Here is an 18,472-nt window from a genome sequence, read left to right as displayed (position 1 = left end):
CAAAGCAATACCATAATTTGATAAAGAACAGAGCATGGGCACGGTAAAAAAGAAGTCTCAAGTCCCGATCGACTCCTGAGTCCCTGATAGCAGGTGGCAAAAGGGAGAAACTCCCTGCCATAAACCACTAGGCACCGTCAACTTGCCGATGCATTGGAAGCAGCCGACCACGGCCGACACCGAGTCCGTCCATCCGAAAACTTCGAGCATCAGACCATCCCCTCCAATACAGCCTCCCGAGCGCCATCCTCTGCTGAGCACCTTCGGCCTAGCCCCAGCCGCTGAAACAAGCAAAGCCGAGGATTTGGGGCCTTCTGCTCTGGAGATTCCGGACCACACAGTAACAGCGGCAGCGAAGTGGCATTTCAGAAGTTTTCCAGATGTTCCTCCGTACTCTCACGTCCATCTCCAACAAATCAGAATTGTGCACGGTCCCGTACTTGACAGATATCATTCACCGGAGAGGCTGCATGAATTACATTTACATTTACAATGCATGAACTAATAAATAGTCTTCATAGAAGAATATCTATATATATATATATAGAAACATAGAAACATAGAAAATAGGTGCAGGAGCAGGCCATTCATCCTTTCGAGCCTGCATGGCCATACAGTACGATCATGGCTGATCATCCAACTCAGAACCCTATACCTGCCTTCTCTCCATACCCCCGATCCCTTTAGCCACAAGAGCCTTATCTAACTCCCTCTTAAATATAGCCAATGAACTGGCCTCAACTGTTTCCTGAGGCAGAGAATTTCACAGATTCACCACTCTCTGTGTGAAGTAGTTTTTCCTCATCTCGGTCCTAAAAGGCTTCCCCTTTATCCTCAAACTGTGACCCCTCGTTCTGGACTTCCCCAACATCGGGACAATCTTCCTGCATCTAGCCTGTCCAATCCCTTTAGAATTTTATACGTTTCCATCAGATCCCCCCCTCAATCTTCTAAATTCCAGAGAGTATAAGCCTAGTCGATCCAGTCTTTCATCATGTGAAAGTCCTGCCATCCCAGGAATCAATCTGGTGAACCTTCTTTGTACCCCCTCTATGGCAAGAATGTCTTTCCTCAGATTAGGGGACCAAAACTGCACACAATACTCCAGGTGTGGTCTCACCAAGGCCTTGTACAACTGCAGTAGTACCTCCCTGCTCCTGTACTCAAATCCTCTTGCTATGAATGCCAGCATACCATTTGCCTTTTTCACCGCCTGCTGTACCTGCATGCCCACTTTCAATGAGTGGTGTACAATGACACCCAGGTCTCGTTGCACCTCCCCTTTTCCTAATCGGCCACCATTCAGATAATAATCTGTTTTCCTGTTCTTGCCACCAAAGTGGATAACCTCACATTTATCCACATTAAATTGCCTCTGCCATGAATTTGCCCACTCACCTAACCTATCCAAGTCACCCTGCATCCTCTTAGCATCCTCCTCACAGCTAACACTGCCGCCTAGCTTCGTGTCATCCGCAAACTTGGAGATGCTGCATTTAATCCCTCGTCTAAGTCATTAATATATATTGTAAACAACTGGGGTCCCAGCACTGAGCCTTGCAGTACCCCACTAGTCACTGCCTGCCATTCTGAAAAGGTCCCGTTTATTGCCACTCTTTGCTTCCTGTCTGCCAACCAATTCTCTATCCACATCAATACCATACCCCCAATACCGTGTGCTTTAAGTTTGCACACTAATCTCCTGTGTGGGACCTTGTCAAAAGCCTTTTGAAAATCCAAATATACCACATCCACTGGTTCTCCCCTATCCACTCTACTAGTTACATCCTCAAAAAATTCTATGAGATTCGTCAGACGTGATTTTCCTTTCACAAATCCATGCTGACTTTGTCTGATGATTTCACCACTTTCTAAATGTGCTGTTATCACATCTTTGATAACTGACTCTAGCATTTTCCCCACCACCCATGTCAGGCTTACCAGTCTATCATTCTCTGGTTTCTCTCTCCCTCCTTTTTTAAAAAGCGGAGTTACATTAGCCACCCTCCAATCCTCAGGAACTAGTCCAGAATCTCAAGAGTTTTGAAAAATTATCACTAATGCGTCCACTATTTCTTGGGCTACTTCCTTAAGCACTCTGGGATGCAGACCATCCGGTCCTGGGGATTTATCTGCCTTCAATCCCTTCAATTTACCTAACACCATTTCCCTACTAACATGTATTTCCCTCAGTTCCTCCATCTCACTAGACCCACGGTCCCCTACTATTTCCGGAAGATTATTTATCTCCTCCTTAGTGAAGACAGAAACAAAGTAGTTATTCAATTGGTCTGCCATGTCCTTGTTCCCCATGATCAATTCACCTGTTTCTGACTGTAAGGGACCTACATTTGTCTTAACCAATCTTTTTCTTTTCACATATCTATAAAAGCTTTTACAGTCAGTTTTTTATGTTCCCTGCCAGCTTTCTCTCATAATCTCTTTTCCCTTTCCTAATTGAACCCTTTGTCCTCCTCTGCTGGATTCTGAATTTCTCCCAGTCCTCAGGTGTGCCGCTTTTTTTCTGGCTAATTTGTATGTTTCTTCTTTGGAATTGATACGATCCCTAATTTCCCTTGTCAGCCACGGGTGCACTACCTTCCCCGGTTTATTCTTTTGCCAAACTGGGATGAACAATTGTTGTAGTTCATCCATGCGATCTTTAAATGCTTGCCACGCTGAGAAGAAATTGTCTTGATTTTAAAAATTAACTGACCCACTCATTTAATGTGAATGATAAGTTACATATCCCACAGAAAATAGATTTTGTTACATTAGATCCACACTGCCATCGGACCTACTGAATTATCAGCATATTGGACAAAATTTTGGTCTGCTGTCGAAAACAACTAAGTGGTTAAACCAAAAAAAAGCATCTATTTCCTTCCATCATGTGCTTCCATCATCTGTTACAACAAATCTCAGCAGGAATAGGCAACAATTTCTTGTTCCCACAATTATTGCTTACAATATTTCATACATATATTTTTCTGTTATCATAATCCATGCCATAGAGAGCAAGAACTGATCCAAATAGATGAATGGAAGAAGATATGCCACATCCAACAATTGATAGCAGAGAATCTCTTCGAAGCATTACTCTTTTTTATAAATGTGTTCATGTTTAGTAAATTTGCATTCTTCTTAATGAGTGTTTGCCTAATGGCAGTGCATGTTATGAGGTTGCTAAGGCAATTGTTCATCTTCATGGACGAACAATTCCTTGCTGTACAATGACGAAACTATGTCAGTCCTATCTGTAATGTAATAGGCCCAAGAGAAGGTTCTTGTTTCATTCTTAAACAAGCCCTCCCTCGACTCTCTTTCCATTTCATTGATGACCATATTAATACTGCTTTCTGCATTTATACAGAACCTTATGTTCCATTATCTTTCCACAAGGTCTCACTTTCACAGTCCACACACAACTTGTCTCATCTTCATCTCATGGAATGGATTAATAAACAATGGAATACAACAGACTCACATAGAGGTGCTTTCTCCAACCCTTCCTCTCTTATATCCATTCTGAAAGTGAGGCTTTTTAACACCAGTACTTCTGAATGTTTTCTACTGACGAGGCTCTTTAATGTTCCAATTCCTGCTCTTCTCTGCCACTTGGCTCAAGGACAGGGATCTCCACACCTTTTGCCCCACCATAAGCCCATTATGATATAGGAGCAGAGTTGGGCCACTTGGTATATCGAGTCTGCTCTGCCATTTCTTCATGGCTGATTTATTATCTAACTCCCATTAGCATGCTTTCTCCCCATAGCCTTTGAAGTCCTGACTAGACAAGAAGCTATCAAACTCTGCTTTAAATATACTCAACGATTTGGCCTGCACAGCTATCTGTAGCAATAAATTCCACAGATTCACCACTCTCTAGCTAAAGAAATTCTTCATCTCTGTTCTAAATGGACATCGCTCTAGTCTGAGGCTGTGCCCTCAGGTCCTAGACTCATCCACTATAGGAAACAACCTCTCCACATCCACTCTGTCTAGGCCTTGCAATATTTGATAGGTTTCAATGAGATCTTCCCTCATTCTTCTAAGCTCCAGCATTTCCAATGCCAGCATGTCTTTTCCTAGATAAAGGGCCCAAAGTTGCTCACAATACTCCAAGTATGGTCTGTCCAATGCCTTATAAAACCTCAGCATTACATCCTTACTCTTACATTCTAGCCTTCACAAAATGAATGTTAACATTGCATTTGCCCTTACCAGCCACTCAACCTGCAAGTTAACCTGCAAGGAGTCTTGGACATGGACTCCCAGGTCCCTTTGCACTTCTGAATTTTAAATTTTCTCCCTGTTTAGGAAACAGCCTGTGCCTTTATTCCTTCTACAAAATACATGACCTTACACTATATTCCATCTGTCACTTCTGTGCCTATTCTAACAATCTGTCCAAGTCTTTCTACATACTCCCTGCTTCCATAACATTGCCTGCCTCGTCACCAGTATTTGTATCATCTGCAAACTTGGCCACAAAGCCATCGATTCCATCATCCAAATCATTGAAAAGAAGTGGTCCCAGTACTGACCTGTGGAACACCACACTACTGGCAGCCAAACAGAATATAGCCCCTTTATTCTGACTCTTTGCCTCATGCCCTTCAGCCAGTCTTCTATCCATGCTAGTATATTTCCTGTAATATCATGGGCTGTTATCTTGTTAAGTATCCTCATGTGTGGTACCTTTTCGAAGGCCTTCTGAAAATTCAAATAAACAACATCCATTGACTCTTCCTTTGGCTATCCTGCCTGTTATTTCCTCAAAGAATTCCAAAAGATTTGTCTGGCAAGATTTCTCTTTATGGAAACCATGTTGACCCCAACCACTTGAAGTCAAGCTAACTGATCTATAATTTCCTTTCTTTGGCCTCCCTCCCTTCTTAAAGAGTGGAGTTACATTTGCAATTTTCCAGTCCTCTAGAACCATTCCAGAATATAGTAATATTCAAAGATCATTACTAATGCCTCCACAATCTCTTCAACTGCATACCTCTTTCAGAACCCTGGTGCCAGGTGACTTACCTACCTCAGACCCTTCTGCTTTCCAAACACCTTCTCCTTAGTAATAGCAGCTACACTCACTTCTGCTCCCCGACACTCTCCAATTTCTGGCATACTGCTAGAGTCTTCTACAGTGAATACTGATGTAAAATACTTAAGAAGTTTTCCCACCATTTATTTGCCCCATTACTACCTCTCCAGCGTAATTTTCCGGTGGTCGAATATCCACTCTCACCTCTTTTTACTTTTAATATATCTGAAAAACTTTTGGTATCCTCTTTGATATTTTTGGCTAGCTTACCTTCGTATTTTCATCTTTTATATCCTTATGGTATTTTTTAGTTGCCTTCTGACGGTTTTAAAAGCTTTCCAATCTTTTAATTTCCCATGAACTTTTACTATATTATGTGCTCTACAGTTTGCTTTTTGCTATCTTTGACTTCCCTTGTCAGCCATGGTTGCCTCATCCTCCCTTTAGAATACTTATTCATCTTTGGAATGTATCTTTCCAGCGCCTTCCAAATTTCCCCCAGAAACACCAGCCACTGCTGTTCTGCCTTCATCCCACCACAAACAAGAGTAAATCTGCAGATGCTGGAAATTTTATGTGTGCTGCCTTCATCCCTGCTAGTGTCCCTTTCCAATCAACTTTGGCCAGCTCCTCTCTCGTGCCTCTGTAATTTCCTTTACTCCACTGTACTAATGATACATCAATTTTTAGCTTCTTCTTCTTAAGCTGCAGGGTGAATTCGATCATATCATGATTACTCCCTCCCAAGGGTTCCCTTACTTTTCCAGCCTCCATATGCAACAGGTTATTCTTAGTGGTTCTCCCACCTTCACTGAGAAGGTATCTACTCCCCAACCCTTGTGGTAATATAAAGCAGCCATTCCTAATGCAACACCCAGTTCTCCCATCTCCATTTCCCATGACTGCACACTTTCCCCAGACAACTCCAGGGAATACAAATCTGCTCTTTTATCTTTTCACTGTCCGAGATTCAGGTGAAGCACTTCTTTGAATTTAGCGCATTGCACTTTGTACACAAGATGTGTCTCCTCTACATTGGAGAAAAAACTCAGAAAGGCTGAGGACTTTGAAGATCACCTCTGTTCAATTCATGAAGATAACCCTGAGTTTCCAGTTACCTATCACTTTAATTTTATATCCCAATTCAACTCTGATTTCTCAATGTTTGGCCTCCTGCACTGTTTTCCAATGAAGCCCAACGTGAGGTTGAAGAATAGCATCACATCTTTTGTCTAGACACCTTGATCCTCAGGACTTAATAATTAATCAATTGAATTGAGAAAATCAGCCTTTCCTGATTATGTTAAAACTGATCAGTTCCGATGTAACATCATAAACCCACAGTTCTTTACTCCACAGATGGTATCAAGAACACTGGTCAAAGAACACTGAGGCTGTCTACAAGAAGGGTCAGAGCTGTCTCTATTTCCTGAGGAGACTGAGGTCCTTTAACATCTGCCGGACGATGCTGAGGATGTTCTACGAGTCTGTGGTGGCCAGTGCTATCATGTTTGCTGTTGTGTGCTGGGGCAGCAGGCTGAGGGTAGCAGACACCAACAGAAACAACAAACTCATTCGTAAGGCCAGTGATGTTGTGGGGATGGAACTGGACTGTCTGACGGTGGTGTCTGAAGTTGCATGCCATCTTGGATAATGTCTCCCATCACTACATAATGTACTGGGTAGGCACAGGAGTACATTCAGCCGGAGACTCATCCCACCGAGATGCAGCACTGAGCGTCATAGGAAGTCATTCCCGCCTGTGGCCATCAAACTTTACAACTGCTCCATTGGAGGGTCAGACACCCTGAGCCAATAGGCTGGTCCTGGACTTATTTCATAATTTACTGGCATAATTTACATATTACTATTTAACTATTTATGGTTCTATTACTATTTATTATTTGTGGTGCAACTGCAACGAAAACCAATTTCCCCCAGGATCAATGACGTATGACTATGACTATGGCTATGACTAAGAGTGTCTTTTACACACAAGTATTTCTGCATTTGCTGAAAATCCAGAGCAACACACAAAATGTTGGAAGAACTCAGCTGGTCAGGCAGCATCTATAGAGGGGAATAACCAGCCCATGTTAAGCAGTCCATGTTTCGTGCCAACACCCTTAATCAGGATTGCCTTTTTCAGATTTGTAGCAACAGATGTGTCCTGCATCCCAAAGTTTTGGCAGTTTGATTTCTCACTTCTGATCTCACACATATCCCTCTATTTACCCCTCCAGCAGACAGATGAATTTCTATTAATAACCCTTCATAACCTTCTCTTGGATGACCGGAATAGTTTATCTATTATTTGTGTTTTCATGTTCTCCAAACTATCATTAGCATTTGATTTGTTTGCTCTGCACACCTCCTTGTGACTAAAACTCAGATGTTTACTTTCATTTCCAGTTTATCAATCTGGAATGTTAATTTGTTTCTGCCTTCAAGTACGATGACTATCTTGCTAGTATCTCCAGCATGTTCTACTTCTATTTTCAATTTTCAAATTGAAACTGCTTTACTCTTAATATTTTATTTAAATCCCCATTCTGGCAGAGGAACCATTGTTTATTTTATAAGTGGTGAGTTAGTAATATGTACATAACATAATTAATTTTGAAATTTTAGAATCACCACTGTCATTAATTGATTTCTCTAGACTGTTTGCTACTATACAGCTGCTGCAGATTTCCAAGATTAATGAAGCTGATACATTCCTTTTGTTGTACAAAATCCAACACTTACTAGTTTGGTAGAATACTTGGATGTAATGCACAAAAGAACAATGGATTATTCTTTAATGTAATTTAGTTACTGAAAATACACCAAGAAAGTGAGATTTTAAGCTGTCTGAAGGAGGAAATAACTCATTGTGGAACATGCGAAACAATGCTTTAAGTTGAAGAACAAGAAGTAGATAAATCAGGCAAAAAAAATATAAACTTGGAACTAAAGTCAGGGAACTATTTACACAAACACAAATAGTGACCATGTCTTGTTTTTTTAACAAATAAGTGAACTACAGATTTCAAAAGGCATTTGTTGGTTAACAATTAGAATTCATTGAATCCAGAGTATAAAGTTCTCTAATGTTTTGTTAAACTTAATTTGACTTTCTTAGTTGCTATTTACTTTCTGGATCAGAATGGCTAATTGTTCCAATTAAGAACAAAAAGTGAATCCATGGTGGGCTGAATACTGTCATAGAAGAGGGTAATAATGAAGGGGTGTTGCTGTAAATGGGGGTCTGAGCTAGTGATCTTCTGCAAGAATCAGTGCTTTACCATCATCTGTTGTTTGAGGTAAACGTGCACAAATGCTCTGGATGAAAATTTATGCAGATTGATTAGCAAATTTGCAGGCAACATGGTGAAATTGTAGATGTGAGAAAGGTTGTTAAAAAGATACAACAGGATTATAGATCAGCTGAAAACTTGGGTGAGGCAATAACAAATAGAAGTTTATCCAGACAAGTTTGAGACAAGCATATTGGGAGATCAGTACTTCCATTGCTAAGATTCAGCTTTAAGACACAAAGCTGGAAATGAAATTCAAATAAAGTAGTTCCAGGGCACATTTCAGAAATAGGGACGGTGTGTGATTTCACACAAAGTACATCTATTGGTCTGAAATCAATAATTACATTTACTAGTCTCCAAATACAAATTAACAAGTATTTTTGGAGAGGATTCAATGGCATTTTCTGCTGGAGAAATTAATTTTCATCATTCTTTTGGATAAACAATTAAACCTGTAAGGTAGTTTCTGTGGAAATTACAAAGCTTCCTCATTTTAGTTCTGTTTTGGATCATTTAAATTGTATCGTAAGAGATTCCCACTGCTTTGATAATTTGTGATGTTTTACTCTATCAAAATGGCCAAGATGAAAAGATCAATTTATCAGCTTTCACAGTACCATGAGGACCAGAGTATCCTGGCCTCCTCCAATCCCATCTTACATCTGTCTAATAAAAATATTACATATGTAGAAACAGGAGTAGGCCAATAAATGTCTCATATTTGCTCCACAACTCAATTATATTTGCCAAGGGAAATCTCGCATGCAATTGTGGTTTTTGTGTACATCCCTCCCTCTGCCAACCCGACGTCAGCGTGTAACATCATTTACACTGTCATAGCCAGATTACAAACCCAGCACCCGAGTGCCCTTATTACCATCTTGGGTGACTTCAACCATGTTATCATGGCTAGAACACTGCCCAACTTCATGCAGTATGTGAGCTGTACAACCAGAGGGGAGAGGATTCTGGATTTGATGTACGCTAACATTAAGGATGCATACAGCTCCTCTCTCCTCCCCCCACTGGGAAGGTCAGATCACAACCTGATGCATCTAAAACCCTGCTACGTGCCTCTGGTGAAGAGTAAACCTGCAACCTCGAGGACAGTGAGGAAATGGTCGGAGGAGGCTTATGAGGCGCTCCAGGGTTGTTTTGAGGTGACAAACTGGCAGGCACTCTGTGAGCCACATGGAGAGGATATTGATGGGCTCACAGAATGCATCACTGATTACATCAACTTCTGTGTGGACTGCAATGTTCTGACAAGCACTATCCTTTGTTATTCAAATAAAAAGCCATGGGTGACAAAGGATATTAAGGACATCCTGAACGCCAAAGAGAGGGCATTTAGAGATGGAAACAGGGAGGAGCTGAGGGCAATACAGAGGGACCTGAAAGCCAGGATCAGGGAGGCTAAAGACAGGTACAGGAGAAAGCTTGAGTGGAAACTCCAGCAGAACAACATGAGAGAGGTCTGGAGGGGGATGAGGACCATCACTGGGTTCCGGCAAACTAGTAACAGAGGAGCTGAAGGCAGTGTGGACAGGGCCAATGAACTTAACCTGTTCTTTAACAGATTTGACGTTGTGACCCCAGCCCATCCCCCACATGAGCCATCTGTTGTCGGCCCCCAACCAACACATATTCCACTCTCCCCTCCTACCCCTCCTCACAGTCCCCCACCCTGCTCTCATGACTATACCCCTTCACCGCACGAAACCACCACAGTGGGCTTCACAGCTGAACAGGTGAGAAGACAGCTAAAACGTCTCAACCCAAGCAAGGCTGCAGGACCGGATGGTACCAGTACCAGGGTGCTCAAAGCCTGTGCCCCTCAGCTATGTGGAGTACTTCGCCATGTATTCAACCTGAGCCTGGGGCTCTGCAGGATTCCTGTACTGTGAAAGATGTCCTGCCTCGTCCCTGTGCCGAAGACGCCGTGCCCCAGTGGTCTCAATGACTACAGCCCGGTGGCATTGACCTCCCACATCATGAAGACCCTGGACAGACTTGTTCTGGAGCTGCTCCGGCCTATGGTCAGGCCACACTTAGATCCCCTCCAGTTTGCCTACCAGCCCCGACTAGGAGTTGAGGATGCCATCCTCTACCTGCTGAACCGTGTCTACGCCCACCTGGACAAGCCAGCCAGCACTGTGAGGGTCATGTTTTTTTGACTTCTCCAGTGCGTTCAACACCATCCGCCCTGCTCTGCTGGGGGAGAAGCTAACAGCGATGCAGGTGGATGCTTCCCTGGTATCATGGATTCTTGATTACCTGACTGGCAAACCACAGTACGTGTGCTTGCAACACTGTGTGTCCGACAGAGTGATCAGCAGCACTGGGGCTCCACAGGGAACTGTCTTGTCTCCCTTTCTCTTCACCATTTACACCTCAGACTTCAACTACTGCACAGAGTCTTGTCCTCTTCAGAAGTTTTCGGATGACTCTGCCATAGTTGGTTGCATCAGCAAGGGAGTTGAGGCTGAGTACAGGGCTACGGAGGGAAACTTTGTCACATGGTGTGAGCAGAATTATCTGCAGCTTAATGTGAAAAAGACTAAGGAGCTGGTGGTAGACCTGAGGAGAGCTAAGGTACCGGTGACCCCTGTTTCCATCCAGGGGGTCAGTGTGGACGTGGTGGAGGAATACAAATACCTGGGGATATGAATTGACAATAAACTGGACTGGTCAAAGAACACTGAGGCTGTCTACAAGAAGGGTCAGAGCCGTCTCTATTTCCTGAGGAGACTGAGGTCCTTTAACATCTGCTAGACGATGCTGAGGATTTTCTACAAGAGTCTGTGGTGGCCAGTGCGATCATGTTTGCTGTTGTGTGCTGGGGCAGCAGGCTGAGGGTAGCAGCCACCAACAGAATCAACAAACTCATTCGTAAGGCCAGTGATGTTGTGGGGATGGAACTGGACTGTCTGACGGTGGTGTCTGAAAAGAGGATGCTGTCTAAGTTGCATGCCATCTTGGACAATGTCTCCCATCCACTACATAATGTACTGGATGGGCACAGGAGTACGTTCAGCCAGAGACTCATTCCACCGAGATGCGACACAGAGCGTCACAGGAAGTCATTCCCACCTGTGGCCATCAAACTTCACAACTCCTCCCTTGGAGGATCAGACGCCCTGAGCCAATAGGCTAGTCCTAGACTTATTTCATAATTTACTGGCATAATTTACAATTTACATATTACTATTTAACTATTTATGGTTTTATTACTATTTATTATTCATGGTGCAACTGGAACGAAAACCAATTTCCCCTGGGATCAATAAAGTATGACTATACTATATCATGTCTGTGAGAGCCAATAAAAGTGAGAATTTTCTTGTGTGATGTAAGTCATGTTTTTACCTGTTTTAGGAAAACACCCGTTGGAAACAAAACTTACTTTCTGCTCCTATATTGATTTTCTAACATCTAAAATTCCAGTGTCTAAGCCTTCAATCCTAAGGAGTGAAGAATTCCAAAGGTTCTTCTGGGAGAGGCAATGCCTTTTCCTATTAATAGCTGATTCTATATTTTGTGGCTCTGGCTCCTAGTTCAAGGAAGCCAACCACTGATAGCATAATCCATGCACCTACTTTGTCAAGCCCCTGTATGAACTTGCTTTGCTTCAATAAGATCATCTCTCATTCTCCTAAACTCTACTAATAGAAATTCAGATAGCTTAATCTCTGCTTTACAAAAAAAAAATCCATTCCCAGAGATCAATCCCTCTAGTACCCTGGAGAAGTTAGTGACAAGAGAAGAAACCCAAAGTCCTGTACATTTATTAGAAAAGTTGTTTGAAGTGCAATATTATATAAAAATAACATGTTGGAAATACATAAATATCCTGTGTGTGGTTTTAACCACATAAATCTATGGAACAATAGACTTTGTTTGTTAAAACAATATCATTCATACTTCGTCTGTACAACAGATGAACCTCCAATATATGTTATGAGTACATACATTCCAGTAATTATAATTTACTGCATAGTTCATATTTAACTTATGAAATGCATATGCAATACGTAATTTCATCAGGCTGATATCAGCCTGGCTCCAGAAAATATCTAATCATAAAGTAGGTTTTCTGTTTTACAATTAGTTTACAAAACTAAGCAGAATCATTTGAAAAGACCTTGGTTTTTCATTTGTACCTTGTTATATCGCAGACGAAGTTCCAAGATATATTTGCAAAATTACAGTTTCGAAAGGAAACATGTTAAACTTTTGTACAACTTAACAGTAACAGTTTTTCATTTAAAAATACACTATGTACTGTACATCAATTATTGATCAAGAATTGAGAGAAATTTTAACTACAGGACAAGAGAAGGAATTTACATTAAACACAGATGTACCTTGAGTAGAAGTCCTTTTAAAACAGAACTTAAGTGATCTGATGGCATTTACCAGTTTTATTTCAAATACTGGAAATGATCATTACAAACTGTTCATTCGGTCCCTAATTCATAATACATTATACATTCTGTACAATCAGATAAACTTTCATCAATTAATAATGAATCAAAATTACTATCACTTTGTGCTTCAAACTTAAATACATCATTTGGTAAGGCTGGCAGAAGTTGGTTCATGTGTGCCATTAATTTAAAATGTATAGAATATTTATTTCATATTATTTATCAAGTATAGGAAATATAGGATAGGATTTAACTTGAGTATTTGTACATATTACTCCAACCAAAATGAACCAGTGCACACTGTGCAAAATATAAAAGAAAAACTAGATATTTGCAGGGTTACAATAAAATGTATAAAAGCCAAGATTAAAACTTTGTTTAAAACTTGAATTATAAGTGCTCAGTTACAAAAGAATATATTTATTAAGATACTATAAACTATTTAACAAGAATTATGAAATCAAAATAATGAATAACAGGTTATGATCATATACATATACTGTGATCTCAGCTTTTCAACATAACATTGCTTGGAAATGAATTTATCAAGTGGTTTAAAGATCTATTGAATACAGATGAAATAACATGAAAATTTTCTATGAGATCTAATAAAGTAACAAATTCAATTTTGTTTTCTATTTTGGGAAACACATCTATCTGTCAATAACAAAACTTGCTTCCTGCTCTTCATTCCTCAAAGACCAAAAACCTGTAGACACCAGCACTGAGCGGAAAAGCCATGACTGAGGAAAATCTAAGATGCGTAAGAGTGTTTTTTAACAGGTTCTTTTTGGTACTGATGCAAGTTGGAAGTTAAGTACAAAAAAATTCCAGAAGTCAGGGACAATGTTGCTAAATGATCGGCTTCTTAGATGGGGAAGTAGAAGTCAAAGGCATCGCAAATAATTCTGCAATAACAGAACAGATCCAGTAAGATCAAAAATCATGCAAGACTCTGTCAGTGGAGGAATTCTTTACAAGTTTTGAAGACTTTGTAATCAACAACAAACTATTGGGAACTGATAAGAGCACTTGGGTCTTGACCATATCCAGGCTTGGTGATGATTGAGCTGGGGCCATAGAGATAAAGCACAGAAGTGAGTCTTTGGCCCACCAAGTATAAGCTGACCATCAACTACCCATTTTATTCTACCCACATTTCAATCAACTCTCCCTAGCTTTTGTTACTCACTTACACGTTAAGGCAATTCATAGTAACTAATTAACATACTGATTGCCACATTTCTGGGACATGGGAGGAAATGGAACATCTGGAAAAAACCTGCACCATGACAGGGAGAACTCCACAGAGGACACTGGATGTCATGCTTGAATCCAGCTCACTGGAGTTGTGACACTGTCCCTCCAGTTATAGCACTACTGTCACCGAAGGACTTGGACTGTAGAACTTTCTTTGTATTAGCTGAAGTGACAACTTGAGGTGCAGAAAATAATTCTTTGCCATAAAAGTACATAAAGTGTTTCCTAACATTCTAGTTTAAACAGCTATGGAAAAATGTGCCTGTGAGTACAATTTTGTAAAATTCCAACAGGAAATGATATCTCAAGGTTTAGCGCAATTTAAAATCCAGAGGATCATCTAATAAAAGAAGGCCTGCATTTAGATAGTGTTTTTGATAAATCTCAGAACATTCAAATAAAGTTTTATCACCAGTGAGGTTTCTTGAAGTGTATTAACTATAGTAGTACTGGAAATGAGGCTGCCAGCTTTTGTGTAACACACAAAAAGGGAACAAAATAATAAGAGATTATCTGTCTTATTTTATTGCTTTAAAAATATAAGACAGGTCGCAGGAAATACTGACTTGCCTTCTGGTGTCGCCCTATATCCACCTGAGAGGAACAATAGGGTCATGGTTTGAGTGAAAGGCAGGCTTCTGATAATTCATATATTTCTACATAGCTACAGAGAGCAACTGATAGCCAACAATCTATTCCCCTCAAAAATACTAAACAAAATTTGGTTCCTTGGTAGGGCAGTCCATATTATTATCAAACAAACTGTAATTTAAGTAACACACATAAAAGTTGCTGGTGAACGCAGGCAGGCCAGGCAGCATCTCTAGGAAGATGGGTTCCATCCCTCATTAGGAAACTTTTAGATAGCCTTTAAATACCATTTTATAAAATGCAATACAAGTTACTATAATTTGTGTAGATAATTGCATAACAATAAAAATATATACATTTATATATTCATACATTAGATCTGGTCATGGAGATACAAGAGACTGTAGATGCTGTAAACCAAGGGTTCCATCCCTCCCCCTCCTGTCTTCTCCTACCATTTTGGATCTCCCCTTCCCCCTCCAACTTTCAAATCTCTTACTCACTCTTCCTTCTGTTAGTCCTGACGAAGGGTCTCGGCCTGAAACGTCGACTGCACCTCTTCCTAGAGATGCTGCCTGGCCTGCTGCATTCACCAGCAACTTTTATGTGTGTTGCTTGAATTTCCAGCATCTGCAGAATTCCTGTTGTTTGTGTAATTTAAATAGATTATAAAACCAGTATTGGCTTTATATAAATAGACCCATTCACTATATTTTGTTTTAATAATTTGAAAGCTAATTCAACCTATATAAGCTATCCTTTAAACAGAGGAATGCAAAAATTAAATTTATAAAATAAAGCTTGAAAGTGAGTACATGGTTTAAAATAAAATTACAAAATTACAATATTTTCTCAAATATTTGAAGAATCACAGAGAGAAAAATAATGATGCTTCATAGCTTATGTCAGCCAGACTCTCAACAGGTCAAAAACCTCTGTGCATGTCCCTTATCTGTTGATTTATTGGTAACTTTCTTCTTACTCGATGAAAATACAAAAAAGCAAATTCATGTGCCAAATCCCACATGATATCAAGTGCATCTTTCTCTCAAAATGATGGTTTGGTTGTAAATAAGTTTTGGAAAAAACTTTCAGTAAATTCAAGTATCAGGAATGCCTGTCCCAAAGTGACTTCATGTGAGTATTTCAATACTTTTATCAGTGTTGCAATGTAATTGTTTTCTTTTAGAAGTAATTTTACAGCATAATATCCTGGACAATATCTTTCTAAACACAGTTGTATTGAGAATAATAAAAACCCATGGATCAATAATTGAATTAAAAGACAGGCAACGGAGAGCCACAAGATCATTTCCATCGTTTTCGACATTGTGAAATGCTCCAATGTATGCACGAATCTAAGGAAAAATATAAGGTCAAATATTTGTATCAGTTTCAAAGAAAAGTCTAAATATTACAGTTCTATTATGATGTCTCACATTTTGAATCTGATTTAAGCAATCAAATATAAGACCATTAAGGTGCATTTTTGCTCAAAAAGTACTTTAATCATTAGGAAACTTTTAGATAGCCTTTAAATACCATTTTATAAAATGCAATACAAGTTACTATAATTTGTGTAGATAATTGCATAACAATAAAAATATATACATTTATATATTCATACATTAGATCTGGTCATGGAGATACAAGAGACTGTAGATGCTGTAATCCAGTAGAAAAAAACAAAGTTCTGGAGGAACTCAGCAGGTCAAGCAGGTGGAGATGATAGGGATTGTCAGTGTTTCAGACTGAAGTCCTGAATCAGGACTGGCCATCATTGGCAAAGCCATGATGATGACTCATACTTTGTGATTATTGGAAATATGCTTATATTTACATTTCTCAGTTGGTTAAATCACCAAGTAGTTTAAGTTTTAACTAATCTGAAACAATGCAAAAATGAGCAATCCAATTTATTAAAGCAACATACATCAAAGTTGCTGGTGAATGCAGCAGGCCAAGCAGCATCTATAGGAAGAGGCGCAGTCGACGTTTCAGGCCGAGACCCTTCGTCAGGACTAACTGAAGGAAGAGTGAGTAAGGGATTTGAAAATCCAATTTATTAGTAGATGATATATGATGATACTAAATTCACATTAGCCCTTTATGTCTCCTGACCTCTCATTACGATCCTTATTGATGGCATATCCCTATAAATTAACTTTCCAACCTCCAATTTCAAATGAATTAATTTCTATGGATAAGCAATTCTGAAGTTTTCTTTCTCAAGTTGAATCAGTGAAGATTAAAAATGTTACATATATACATACACACATACAACTTCACAGCCCTTACAAATGACTGGCCTCTTTTTCCTAATTTTACTCACCATTTTTCTTGCATCTAGAATTCTTGCATCTGCACAAAATCTGGAAGTAGGCAGGGTGACAATATGTTTATATTTACATCCCCCTTTGGGAAAAGTTCTGCACTGTATTAGACAATATTAACACTCACCGTGAGAGGCACAGAACAAATAACAAACGTTGTTGTCATTATGGCTAAAAGAACGAGATGATCAACTTCTTCGGACTGGGAATGCCGATGCTTTCTTGTTCGGTGCGCACTCGAGTGCCGGCGGGTCTTTTGCCTTTGGTACATTCGGCAGAGGTTGACTATTACGGAGATGTTACACAGTAGAATGGAGATGATCAGCACCTTCATCAGAACCGCGTAGGACAGGGAATAGACGCGGTGCTTCACCTCCAGATTCCAAACTTCCATCTTGATGAAACACCAGGTGCCCGGGCAATACTGCGCGTTGATGCCAAACTTCAGCAGGGGTAGGGAACAGAAGATAAGGCAGAAAATATAGATAGCCGGAATGGTGATCAGCCCGCAGCGGTTGCTGGCGTGCCGTCGGTAGAAGTAGGGACAACTGAGGGAGAGACAGCGCTCTACCGCCATAGCAAACAGGATGAACATGGAACAGAGCCCGAAGAAAGCCATGGCGAAGGCACAACAGCTGCATAAGCTCAGAGTCAGCAGTGTGCGGCGCCGGGCGTAGGCGGTCAGTACCATCGGACTGATGATCAGAGTTCCCACCAGGTCGGTAATAATTAGGCTGCTCACGAGGATGTGGAAGAGCGACATTTTGCTCTTGAGGTCTCGCTTGTGCATTGCGAGGATGACGAGCGCCAGTACGTTGCCCAGCACCCCAGTAGCGAACATCGCGGCGCTGACGAAGGGCCCCGCATCTTGGGTAATATCTGTCCTGTTCTCGCAAGATTCATTGATCATGGCCGCGGCGCGATCCCTGCTTCACCCACTCGGGAAGGAGAAGGACCGAACAGTCGCTCACCGATGCCCAGGCGGCTTGGGTGTCTCTAACGCACCTTCCCTGAGGTAACTGCGGGATAAACCGGGAGCTCGGGCGCTCTGGATGCGAACCGTTTCAAACGGGACCACGTGTGACTCCAGAATACCCGAGCCCAGGGCGGAAAACTCGCTGACGTCAGATCTCCCTGTCCCGGAGAACTACCCTAATGAGTAAACAGCCGTCCCGCTAACTCCCACACTCGCCTCGCCCCGCCCCGCCCCAGGCATTTACCCCGCCCCCTCCCGGCATTTACCCCACTCCCTGTAATCACCTGCCCACTGCCCTCTACTTGGTCACCATTCGGCTCCCGACATCTACCCCTTCTCATCGCCCAGCAACTGCCCCAGTCCCACCACGCACTAAATGCTCGTCCATCTCGCCAGCACCATTCCCCTTTACCGGCCACATCCACCTTTATCCCCCTCTATGTGGTCGCTGCCCCGCCTGACATCTGCCTGTCCCGCGTCCCCACTAGGTTTTCAGAATTTCAATGAGAAACACCATTTCTGTTTCGTTG

At 41.1% G+C, this 18,472-nt stretch overlaps 1 protein-coding gene across 1 annotated transcript; it reads right to left on the bottom strand.

Moving 5' to 3' along the window:
- Positions 1-15,217: 15,217 nt before the first annotated feature.
- On the bottom strand, positions 15,218-18,130 carry LOC134355767 (prostaglandin E2 receptor EP2 subtype-like). The gene is made up of 2 exons (XM_063066181.1): positions 17,094-18,130; positions 15,218-15,991 (listed from the first exon to the last, which is right to left on the bottom strand). Exons 1-2 carry the CDS (start codon positions 17,874-17,876, stop codon positions 15,767-15,769), a joined length of 1,008 nt encoding a protein of 335 aa, XP_062922251.1. The 5' UTR covers positions 17,877-18,130; the 3' UTR covers positions 15,218-15,766.
- Positions 18,131-18,472: the final 342 nt, after the last annotated feature.

The sequence above is a fragment of the Mobula hypostoma genome, chromosome 1, assembly GCF_963921235.1.
Source record: "Mobula hypostoma chromosome 1, sMobHyp1.1, whole genome shotgun sequence".
NCBI lineage: Eukaryota > Metazoa > Chordata > Chondrichthyes > Myliobatiformes > Myliobatidae > Mobula > Mobula hypostoma.
The sequence above is the reverse complement of the archived record's forward strand: the minus strand, read 5'-3'. Positions and strand labels throughout refer to the sequence as shown.

Excerpts from the sequence above, each read along its gene's own strand:
- LOC134355767 (XM_063066181.1), bottom strand. The coding sequence starts at position 17,876 with ATGATCAATGAATCTTGCGAGAACAGGACAGATATTACCCAAGATGCG. Across the intron at positions 15,992-17,093 it reads TTTGTTCTGTGCCTCTCACG|ATTCGTGCATACATTGGAGC; the intron begins GTGAGTGTTAAT and ends ATTTTTCCTTAG.